We start from the raw sequence: 12,625 nt of genomic DNA, 5'->3' as shown, positions 1-12,625 counted from the left end.
TCGTCGTTGAACGTAAACATGACCGCTTACCTTCACGTTTTCATGAACAGCAGAAGACATGCTAAGGGTTTGTACTTTACGCCAAACAACCAGAGAACGTAAAAATGTAGCAGCGTAGTTCATAAATGCGAACCGAATGGAATATAGCTGCAGTTTTGTGAACGCCTTCGAATCTGACGTATTAGTGTGTATTGCACAGCTAAAGAATACTTTTATGTGTATACAACTTCAGGGGCAAAGTCCTACCTACAAACTGTTTCTGCAGAAATAAACAATCAACGTGAACATACAATACCACTGGAGGGCGCAACGCGTCCATATTTTCAAAGACCATAACATGTCTTATGCCTCTTCCATAATAACTAGTTATGTTTAATAACTAGTGTGCAGCATTCTGTGACTATTCGTTGATTCCATAAATTATCTTCCAGACCAATTGTGGAATCATTTACCTTTGGAGTAAGAGTAGGAATTAGATAAGTGAATGATGCTTTGTCAAATATAATGTCCAGGAAATCATCTGTAATTCTTAAGTGTGTATCTAGAGTGAAGTATGGATGGCAGAAAGTCTTGGCAGAGTTATGAGACAGTGGTGTGAAGAAGAGGCCTGACATGCTGTGATGAATACAGACATTGTTGCTCTCCCGTGTGTGTGTGCATGGAACTGGAAAACTCTTCCCACAGTGTCCTGCTTGACATTAAGCAGAATCAGTCAGCTGTGACCTTACTCTGCCCTCAGAGTCCTGAGTCTTTTACCAAACAACAGCCTGTACTTTGATTAAAGGGTGGTCCAAGTATGTCTGGTTTCACCCCGTTGTAAGCAAATATCTGTGGGATGAGTCTGAAAGGCCTTTGTTATTAATGATGAGACATTTTCAGAGAGATGAGTCTCCAGCTAATTTCAGTGTTTTCTAGTTTGGGTTTTTATAGTATTTTGACCTTAAAAAAGCAATAAAATAAATGGTACACTCTAACTGATGCATATGGAACACCTACTGTAAATAAAGGACATTTAACAATACATTTCTAAAAAAATTATATTTGACTAAATAAAAAAATATTTTCCTTACTCTTTTTATGTTAATAAATGATTAATGCACTATGAATTAACACTGTATGAAATGTACTATATTACTTAACTTGCCTGCATATGCATAAATATAGATTATTTCAGGCCTGTTAAATGAATTGTATGCTACTAGCATTCATTCACATGCATGGCATCCGACTTCATTACTAAGTTAACCTGACTGTTTATCAAAGCTCTGTTTTTTATCCGTGACCCTTTGTACCGTATTCTAAGTCCATGGTCACTGTACCGCAGACTGAGACATCAAAGCCAGTGTTCTCTGTGCGGCATTTCCAGCCCCCCTCTGTGTTCTCTGACAAACGAATAGTTGTCAAGCTCCAAAACTTGACCTCGGTCTTAGTCCCAGACTTATTTGTTTAATTTCTGTTCCTTTTTTGTAGTCAAGCAAGAGGTTATTGTCAGTTCAAGCCTGACAAACATCTACACTGGGAAGGGTTCGCTGCCAGACTAAAGGTTATGAGAAGTTGAAGGAAAGGGTAATCTTTGGAAGATCAAATAAAGTGGAAGTCAGAGGAGGGGAATGTGTACAGTGTCACACAGTCAGCCTTCTCCTCGGCAAACAAAACCCCACTGTTCCCCTTTCTGCCCTACGCACATGCACACGTACAATCTCCGAGGTCTTTTTTAACCTCTGCTGCCCTTTTGAACCCCTCAGACCATCTAGTTAAAGCAAGCTATTGCAACACATTCAAGGTTAGTTATTTCCCTTTGACCACAAGAACAATGTATACCAGGATAGCATCAGATCCTGCTGTGTTGACACACTGTGGTGGCTCAGAAGGATTATACAATGTGGTGTCTGTGAAATGAACAGAAAAACCTTTAGATCAGGCATAGACGGGAGGCAGTGTCTCCTCAAAATATTGGATGAGAAAAAAACACTCGTACAAAAAAATTATTTAACGCCAATATTACAAAATATAACATTAAATACCACTCTTTTCCTAAAGAAATATTATACAACAGTAACACCAGCAGGTAAAGTTACAGCGGGAGTCTGTGTTTCCCTCACCTCCCCTGAGCCCATTGACTTTTAACAGACCCTCTAAAAAGCGTGGGAAAGTCACATGAGAGGAGGCATTAATGCCTCTATCGCGATATGATTGGATATGTTTATTTTCGTCTGTGATTGGTTCATGCGATAAATCCCACCTCTTGTGTTTGTGCAATTTCGCATTTAGTAATCAGTCTGAATTAACAATTAAAAGGCGTTAATGGGAAAGACTCATTTCAAAAAGTAAGTAAACAACTCATACACTTAGTTATAACCACTTTGTACATCAAAATAAGACTTAAAATGGCCTAAAAGCAGGATCTGTGGGAGGTTTTAGTGAGTAATCAGGTTGGTGAAATTTTAAGTAAATCTTGGTGTGACCAATATTTTACCCAGCTTTGATAATGATCCGAAAAATTCAAAAATAGCTAAAAGTAAACTATTAAAATGAATAGCTGAACATAAGTTTACAAATAAATTATTTTGGAGTAAATGTAAAACACTTAAAAAACACCAACTTGATGAGATACTTGGCTTTAAGGGGGGAAGTCATGGCCTAATGGTTAGAGAGTCGGACTCGTAATCCAAAGGTTGCGGGTTCGAGTCTCGGTCCGGCAGGGATTGTAGGTGGGGGGAGTGAATGTACAGCGCTCTCTCCACCCTCAATACCACGACTGAGGTGCCCTTGAGCAAGGAACCGGAACCCCAACTGCTCCCCGGAGCGCCGCAGCATAAATGGCTGCCCACTGCTCCAGGTGTGTGTTCACGGTGTGTGTGTGTTCACTGCTGTGTGTGTGCGCACGTTGGATGGGTTAAATGCAGAGCACAAATTCCGAGTATGGGTCACCATACTTGGCAGTATGTCACTTCACTTCACTTAATAAACAATATTGATTACATTGAAACAAATAAATAAAACTTTGAGGAATTTGCCATCAGCAAGGACAATATATATATATTTCATTGTTAAATTCGTAGTAAAGATGGATGCGTACATGCATACTGTGAAATCCTTTGCTTAAGGTTACAGGGCCTGTTTAAGTGAAGACGTCAGTGATAGGAGCGCATGCATTGGCTGTAAGGGAGCCAAGAAGCCATATTTCATATGAGGAGTTCGGAGATCCATAAATCACAGGTATGATTTAGAATTTCCCGCTTAAGCACATGAGGCATTAACTATCATCAGCCAAGCACAGCATACTTTTTATGTATTGTTCCACATCAGCGGATTCATGCCAACTGTGCAACTTCCTTTGATCCATCAAAAATGCACGCAAGCTCTTGTCCAATTACGAGGGAGAGGATCTGTAAAAGAAACTCAGCAGGAATGCGAAGAGTGTCCTCCACTTAATCAGTGGCACTGCTGCTTTACCGACCCTCCCGACAGCACTTTCTAGTTGTTCAGAGGTTTATCATCCCTTATTTTACAAGCAAAATGACGCCATTTATTATGCTTTTTAACTTTCAAAGTACTGTAGAGGATGATTTGATCTGTTAGTTTACCCTGAAACTCCAAAAGCATTTTTGATTCACACTCATGTACAACTCAGACCTGCTTTAGCTTTAAATTAATCCCATCAACTCTCACTTCAACTACCCCCTACCCCCTCACTTTAACACAGACACATAAAAGGAGGTGTAGGCCTATATTATATGACCTAGTTTTGGAGGGAAACATAATAGAAACTCATATTCAAAAACAGGCTTGCGTGCTTCTCCCAGCTTGATTATTAAAACCCCTCGTGCTCCGCTGTCTGTCACTCAAAATTGTCTGCATGTCATTTTTGAGCTTTTAAGAATTTCAATATTTAGATGCGAGTGAGCAGAAGGTGAGGGAATCGCATTTCTCTCCTCCGTTTCCTGATAAAAGCAACCCTGTAGGCCCGAGGCAGGTTGTACTTTGTTGCAGAATGTCCCTTTCTTCCAGAATACCGTTTTATAGGCCACTGATCTGTCTTGATGTTGGCCCCAGTGATGCACGAGGTCATCTGTCCTATCACTTCCTCTCACATCTGTCACCGCAAACGACAGGAATTAAGGTCATGACTCGGGGCACAGCAGATAAAATTTAGGCCAAGAGCAAGGTTTACTCAGCCAAAGAAAAGGGTTCCATGTACAACAAACACACTCCTAACTTCTTTTTTGCATGTAAAATCAGTTTTTGTGCAACCAGGGGTCAAGCACAGGTCATACGCTAATTGAGACATAAATCAGGACAGTATAAGGGGAAAAAACAGTTGCAAGACATAAACGACAGGTTTATTCTGATTGTGCATTTCAAATCTTTATTCGAAATCTGTGCAAGTAAACACCCAAATGAAATGTATTTTTTAGAAATAATGATACACAATAATACTCAAACGTATCGCAGTTAGCCTGCATCAAAACAATATTTCAAAACCAATAGAAGTCTTTGAAGTGTCAGTGTAATCCATCTTTGTACTGTACAGTACGGAACATGATTGTTTAACCTGTTTGGTTTTCTCCTCGTAAAAAATAAAATTGAGTAAAAACAAAATAAATATCTTCATATGCACATTTGTTTCAAAAGTTTAAACATTTTGCCCAGCAGTCTATTTCTCATGACAAACATACAGATCACATTTTTATGTATTGGGCTCCATGACAAAATATATATATATATATATATATATATATATATATATATATATATATATATATATGCTTAAGACTTTGAATTTCCCCATGTTCAGCAATACATAGGAACCTTCTCATGCATCTGCATGCAACAGGCAGCAGTGTACTCTTAAATATCTGACATAACACAAGATATTGCAGAACAGATTATCATAGTTTAATCAGGAGACACATGCAAAAGGAGGACAAAAATCATCCTCTAGAATACATATTCACATGGCATTTACTTTGAAGTCTCTTTAAGAAATTTCAAAACTAAAATGCTTTTCATTCATACAAAATAGCTGTCTTTCATAAAGAATATGCTATGTACATAAATATAGTTTATAACGAGTCTTTAAGATTGATGAAAAACAACACATGTCAAACGTAAGACTGTAAAACATCACGAGCAAACATATTTTTGTGGGAATGGCCTTAATACCACAAACACTCCCTTTATTAGATCAATGTGTTCCATTAACATGACAGACAGCTGAGATTGGACTGATTTGTCTCAAGTCGATGCAACAATCTCTTGCATAATAGAACAAACATCTTATGACATGCTAATACCGAGACCTGTTCATAAAATACACAAATACAAAACATGAACAAAAAGCAGTCATTTGTAGTAACTCTTGTGATTTTCATTCATCATCTTCTAGATTATTGTAAAAATCCATTTCTGTCTTGACACGGGCAAATGCTGAGAATGCAGAATAAAGAATAAAGCACATCACAACATTGTTTTCAATGAGAGAGAGAGAGAGAGAAATTAAAGAGAACAATATAACAAAAGTATACACACTTCACATACCATAGATATCAAGATATCATGTTGTAATACTGATGGATTCATATTCCATATTATCTAAACATGATAATGAATATACAGCTTTAACGTTGCTGTTAGTTTATTCGAACAGTATAGAACCAATGAGAGATGCCTTTATTTTTAAAAAGGCAACCATTTCATTTATTTGAATGTATAAATACGGTGACATTTAATGCCTTCCTGGCATAGACAAAGTAACAATACAGTTATTTCTTCATTTCAGCATGGTAAATTGAAGAATATTCACTAACAACTGCTGAGGCTGTTTATACAGATTATCATGTGCATCGGTGCATCATAACTCAATAGTTTGGCCTGAGGCCAAAATTCTACCCATGTGTGGAAAACGGAGTGGGAACTGATATCGTTACAAATACATGAGGGCAAATCTGTCACACACCTTTTGTAGAAAACTTATTTTCTTTGCCGTTTAGAACATAGGAAAGAAATCAGCCAGAAAGTAGTGCTTATAAATATTCAAATGAACTTTGGTTTCATGGTCTTTCTGTGAACTAAATGACACGTAATTCAAGTGAAAAATGTGAGATGCCTCCATAAAAACAAAAGTAGATAAGAAGCAGAGAGAATAAAAAGAAGCACATTTCTAGTTGAAGCACAGATGCTGGTTCAGTCTCAAAACTAGTATTTCTTCAATGACCCGTTTAGCCGTGTTGAGTCACAACTAAGTGTTCCATTGTAATTCTGTGAATTTTGTTTTAAAGTTCAAAGGCCTCAGTATCACCTGATGACTGATTTTTTACCTTTGTCTGTATTTGTCCCGAGCCTACTTCCAAGCCCTCGCTCTCTTTAGCCAGTTGTGCATTGCTCCTCTGGAGCATATAGTACAAAATAGGGTTAGTCTTAGTAAACCGAGGCGAGTCTGGCCCATACTTGTGTGTTTGATCATCTCCATTAACCATCTTTGCAGGGCCCTTCAAATCCTTTGTGGTGCTGTAATTGATTTTTGACCTTGCAGGCTCCTGCTGTGTAACATGGGGAGTTTCTTGCTTGTGACTGCTTGCTTTTTTAGAAGATGCATTGCTGGGACTCAGGCTCTGGTGAAAGTTTTGAATTTCCCAATTACATGATTGCTTGATTGTATTCCCATTCAGCACAGTATGTGACGGTGAACTGAATGTACCCCTTGGCTGAGACAGTTCCTTCAGGCAGTTGTCTGAAAGAAGCAGCTGCTTTAGAACATTGAAACTTCGGTTTTCGTTAGACTCATATGGTGGAAACCTAGCTGGTGGACTGTCAGCCTCTGGGGGGCTTGATGGGTCTCTGGCCTCTCTTGTCTCTAGATCTCTGGTGGCAAAACAACCACTGTTGTCTTCTTTCATGCTACCAGAATGGTCCAAATCCCTGGTATGCTGAGTTGAGGAGTTATGATATTCTAGTTCTATTGAAAATTTCCTCTTTTTTGGGATTGTTGGTCGCTGGGTTTCAACTGATTCTTCTTTGACACAACTCTTGTTTAGGTTTTCTACTTTGTTTGGCTGAAAGTTTTTTTTGGCTCGTTTCTTTAGGAGATGACAGAGAAGACCATCTCTGGTGGGAGCCTCTGGGGACAATGGTTCTTGTTTGATGCTTTCATGAGAATGATAACAGGTGCTTTTTCTAGGCTCCAGTACTGACATTTTGTCATAGTCATACGTATGACCCTCTTCAACAGGCTCAGTTTTAATTGTAATATCCAAAGGAGAACCATTTGGTTGGCCAGTTGCCTGATGTGTTGGTTTTTCCACAGAACTATTTTTGCTATGTTCTCGTTTTCGTTTACTGCCTACCTTTTCTTTCTGAGGAGCATTGCCCAAAAGAAGTTGTAGAACTGTACGCCTTTCAAGCAGATTCTCAATCTCAGAGACATGCTGTGTTGCTTCGGGCACAGCTGAAGTTTTTGCTTTGGCCTCTTCCCACAGTGTATTATTTCTCTGAATTGGTGCAGTGAGTCTCTCAAGTAAAGTTGGAGGATGGTTAACTTTCAGCTCTTGGGTCATGAGTTTGATAGGGGCTAAAGGTGCCTGTGTTGAAGGAGAAATATCAGGGTTTTGTTTTCCACACTGAGCTAAATTCTGTAACAATTTACTAGCACTAAAGGCAGGTTCTTTTACTCTTACATCACTTGCAGGTTGTTTTGCTTTACAAAGATCCAATGGGACAGACTGAGAATGCGGAGACCCATAAAGTGTATATGGAGATGCACTGCTGTTGGAGTCTCTGCTTTGGGAGAAAGTTGGCAGGAGTTTGGGACTTCTACAACTCAATCCACAGTGTCCGCTAAGGTCACTTATGTCCTTACACCTAACTGTACTGAAAACACTCTGGCTACTTGTAGATGCACTAGTGACCTTAGGGATTACAGTTTGCAGCAAATCTGGATTATCCAGACCTTTGTTTACTCTCTCGTTATTTTTGTGATCCAAGAGCAACTGTAATAGAGTGACCTTGTGATGAGGTTTCATCTCTGAACAGGTGTCCACCTCCCTGTGATCTGAGGTAATTTTGACAGGTGGAATCTCAGGCTTCCACCTGTTTAACGAAGACTCTCGGACTCTGTCCCGTACAGGTGAGGATGAAGTAGATACAGGTGTTTGTACATTTATTCTTTTCTTTAGCGAAAGGTCAATTGGAGAGCAACTAGAGTAAGTGCTCTCAGCATCGCTGCTGTCTTTTGTGAGACTGCTGTCGGGGTTTGAGTGCTCGCTATCTGAAAAAAGCGGAGAGGCCAGAGTGCCAAAGGTACTGAGGTCGTCTTTCAGGTGACCCTGTCCATTAATTCGCTGTGAAGTGTTGTGACTGTTGAGAAGCTGAAGTAGAAGACTGCTGCAGTTCTGTGATGGTCTGCCTTGTTTCTCGAAAGGTCGACGCTCTCTAAATCGTTGTCCTGTGCGCATGGAACCTTCTGTCCTTCTTTGCCCTGAGGTCAGGCTTGGACTTTGTCGACTGGAGCTGGTTGACATTTGTGAAGGTATTCCATTCTTGGTGTGTAAGAGGCTTAGTCCATGAGTCTGGCCAGAAGTTGTAGGTTGTTTATCTTGTGTCTGCTGTGTGACCATGGCAGATAGTCTTTCACTGGCTGATCGTCCAGAGAGTTGGGCTTTCAGGGCATGTTCTCGAGAGTACTGTTGCAGGTGGGCCTCACTAGAGAGCAACAGAGCCAGTTGACTACAGGCCACACTTGGTTTGGGCGATGGAGCAGGGCTTGATCTGATATTTACCAGGTTTGCCACAGCTTTTAGGCGCTCCGTACAAGATAGAGACTCAGGAGATGGGGATGGAGAACTGCTCTGCATTGCCTTGGGAGATTCTGAAAAACTTTCCTGGCTAGACCGTCGACGTTGATAAGGCACACTGTTGCTGTGATTCTGCATTTTGCTCTTGCTCACTAACCCTTTGAGGTGGCTCAAGGCTGGTCCGTGGCAAGGCACATCTGCCCTGTCTTCTTGTACAGGCTTGCTTATCTGGCAGGGGGCATCTGGTGGCCTCAAGCCTTGGATAATCTGATGTGGCAGGGTCACGTTTTGAAGTCGAGAACTGAAAGACTGCAGCAAACTAGCTAGAAGTGTACTTTCCCCTTTATCCTGGTAGGTACCGTTCTGGCCACTGTGGTGGTCTTCACTTTGCCCGTTGAGTGCAACAGAGGGTGCTAACCTCCGTTGAGTCTCACTCTCTGTCCAGGCCTCCGAGTTGAGGAGACGAGCCTTTCTGAGGTGCTGTGAGGCTCCACAGTGGGAATTTGTTCGGTTCTGCTCCTGTCGAGTGCCATGACTAGGCTGTGCATGCCCTGTCCCGTCCTTATTCCTCAGCTCTTGGCTTCCACTCTGTGTTGCTGCCGCACCCTGTCCTCCTGCTACCTGATGCATGAGTAAGCCTTCCAGATATGTTAATACAGCAGAATCCTGGTGTGTTTCAGGGCCAGGCTCTTCCCCATGAGTCATGTTCAATACTATAGTCCCTTGTATGGTTGGCCACCACAATAGAGGGAAAACTTGTTCTGTTACGTTCTGCCAAGAGACCTTACAGTTTTTAGCTTCCAAACCTTGTTTTTTTTGGGTAAAAGAAAGGTATGATGTAGATTCACAAGCCCTTCCCCCCATACAGGAGGCAAGAGCTAAGCATGAATGGAGTTTAAAATCATGTTTGCCATTGTTAAGATAAGCACAGGATCGTAATGCAGTCAAGTCTTGTAGGATTCCATGGCACTGGTTTTGTTCTTCAATGCTCCAGGGCTGTGAGTGAAATCACTGCTTACATCCAGTAATTCTGTCCACAAGGTCAGCTGGTGATGGTCCTGCACAAGAGAGAGAAACATGAATTATTATGAAAATTATTAGCTAGATATTGTATACAACACATCATTGTATTCAACAAAGCAAATTCAGCTAATCTTTAACATGTAGTTTAACATTTCCTATGTTGATAAATTTTACGGGCAAAAGAGATTATAAACAAAAAGTCTTTCTACCTTCGAGCCTTGAATTTTTAAAGACTAACCATCGGGTTATTTTTATGATAAATGATGTGTTAGCAAGCAAGGCCATAATGTCCTCTGTTATTGCATGCAAGTGTTTTCACAGTCTTTTTCACATGCCAAAAGGTATGAACTATAGACGGATCTCACTCGTATACAGAAAGGGATTCAATTAAGACTCATTCTGTACCATCATAGCAATAACCATCTTCCTAAGGTTTTTCTTCTCTTCTCTGGACTCTTAAGCAGTAGGAATTAGCTTGCTGAATCTCATTAAAACTGAATACACAGGGCTTTAAAGACTAGGGTAAACGTACCAATTAAGCTCACATACCCATTAAGCACACTTCCATTTGTGAGATCAGATTATAAAAAGAAAAAATTATTTATTATCCTACTTGAAGTCTTAACCAAACGATGTGTTCGTTATTACATACATCCTGTAATTTCAAGTCAATCAGATCATTGGACACTGAGATATATGGGTCTCCATATGTTCACACTGTCTGGCGGCCATTTTGAAAGCTGTCTAAAAACTTTCACCAAAAGAGGAGCACCGTACATGTGCATTTTTTAGATGTTTAAGCCTTTATTTTGGGTAAATTGCACTACTTATTGTATAATTAAGAGATTAATGTTCAAACTTTTGCATATTATAACCTGGAACATGGATGTGGGAAATAATTACATTAGATCCAAAAGATAGTTTTAGCAACATAGCGCAGATGCTACAGAACACAGTTAGCTGACTCGCTGTATAAGATTGTGTGCTACGCTAACATATTACTTCACAGGCATTACTGGCTTGTACTTTTATATCCATAATATTATAAATTGACAGTTTATTGCTGGTCTGTGGTTTTACAGTGTTGTAATTTTTAAAGATTTCATATTTTTTAATTGAGCTTAAAGGGTGCACTACTATGAAAATCACACAGCTTCAGTGTGACATCAATAAGAAAAAGTATAATTTCATAGATATAGTTAATAATAGTTGTTCATATTAAAATATGTATGAACTTTATACATGACCTAGACTATTTATTTAGCAAAATCCTGTCATTTTAATAAATATTACATGAAATGTATAAAAAAATTGTTGCTGCTCCAGTTAAGGTCAATGTGCTCTCTTTAAGCTCTTCCACATTAAACGTCTATGTAAATACTTCATAAACAGACTTTAAATATTAACTGATGGTTGTCACTTTAAGGTAAGTTAATCGATTTTCTATGGATTCTGTCGACTAAAATCTGCAGACTGGCTCTGATCTTTGGCAGCTATCATCGACTTCTCCAGACTGTAAATCTGTGGAAAATTGGGGCATAAATCATGTAGTGTATTCCAGCCTTAAGAGACTATAGATAATTTGACATCTATTTAAAAAGACGTTTGATAATGAGGCTAGTTTCTGTGTTCATCCCCATGAATGAAATGTTTTATTGGTTTGTTTTATTTGTTTTTTGAATGTGTTAGCTGAAAGTGGACTAGTCTAGATGCTGCAATGTGCTTAAATGACACTTCACTATGAATATATAAACTTATCGACTTGAATGCCTTGTTGCTTGATTTTAGTGTTCTGTTTTTTTTTTTTGGGGGGGGGGGGGGCTTTGTGATTGACTTTGTACCTTCAAGAAATATATATTTTTACAATTATTCATTAAAAAATTTCCTTAAAATAAGCAAGAATTTTTAATAAAATATGATGCGAGCTTAATGGGAACCCATTAAGCACAGCCAGACTTTTTGTATTTAATGATCTTAATTGAAATGTTTTTGTCATTTAAAATAAAATTAAATATTTTTGTGAGAGAGATTAATATTATATTTTAACCTAACTTTTTGTACTGAAACCAATATCTTGTGCACTAAAAATGTCTCAATGTAGATTTTGGTGAGCTTAATAGGTACGTTTACCCTAATTGATTGATTTGACAGATATTAGGTAAAAAATAAAAAACACTATCCTGAAGAGGATTAAATGTTTTGACAGAACTCTTGCCAAGTTAGACCCACAAAACTGCCAGTTGAGAACTCAGTTCTTTGTAAGACAACCACAGAAAGCTAACATGTATTTGGAAAAGGTTTTTCTAATTATCTATAATAACTGGCAGGTTTAGAAATTGAACAGGTGTCAGAGCAAAAATGGAGCAAAAGTGACGAAAATGGCTGTTATTATTAAACAATATTTCTGTTTTATGTTATCTTACATTTGACCAATTTTATATTAAATCCAGTATCTGATATATGAATTTATATATTTATTCAGGGTGCAAAAAGTTCATTTCTGATGATTTCTGACAAACATTTACTCGGCCTAGATGTTGCTGGCTGGTTTGACAGACATAGGTATCTCTCTCACCCTCTCTGCAGTCAGTGTCAGTGCCTGGAGAATGAACGCCCACATGATGCAGCCTAATCCTTCACTTCTATGTTACCGTAGTTGCTCTCACTACATTATCTCAAAATATACCACCTCTGGATCACACAGTGCCATTGGCTCTGCAGACTGACACATTTATTGTGTATAAGCCTGCTAAACACTATACTCCCAACACAACTCGAGCCTCTTGGTACAGCACTACCAATGTCACAAT

At 39.1% G+C, this 12,625-nt stretch overlaps 2 protein-coding genes across 4 annotated transcripts in view; both read right to left on the bottom strand.

Moving 5' to 3' along the window:
* LOC306851817 (arsenite methyltransferase) overlaps positions 1-216 on the bottom strand; it is a 41,594-nt gene extending 41,378 nt beyond the window's left edge. For both annotated transcript variants that reach the window (XM_079388265.1, XM_079388266.1), the window contains exon 1: positions 31-216. In XM_079388265.1, the coding sequence (XP_079244391.1) occupies positions 31-123 (93 nt within the window). In that variant the 5' untranslated portion in view covers positions 124-216. The remainder of the gene's footprint in view (positions 1-30) is intronic.
* A 4,931-nt stretch (positions 217-5,147) lies between these two features.
* The window catches only part of LOC306851816 (nuclear receptor-interacting protein 1-like), a 35,538-nt gene continuing 28,060 nt past the window's right edge, over positions 5,148-12,625 (bottom strand). Inside the window, exon 2 of one of the 2 annotated variants that reach the window (XM_079388263.1) lies at positions 5,148-9,850. In XM_079388263.1, the coding sequence (XP_079244389.1) occupies positions 6,276-9,656 (3,381 nt within the window). In that variant the 5' untranslated portion in view covers positions 9,657-9,850 and the 3' untranslated portion in view covers positions 5,148-6,275. The remainder of the gene's footprint in view (positions 9,851-12,625) is intronic. The other variant, XM_079388264.1, reaches the window with a different exon arrangement.

This window comes from Barbus barbus (assembly GCF_936440315.1).
Source record: "Barbus barbus genome assembly, chromosome: 31".
Taxonomy (NCBI): domain Eukaryota; kingdom Metazoa; phylum Chordata; class Actinopteri; order Cypriniformes; family Cyprinidae; genus Barbus; species Barbus barbus.
This window is presented reverse-complemented; position numbering and strand designations above follow the sequence as displayed.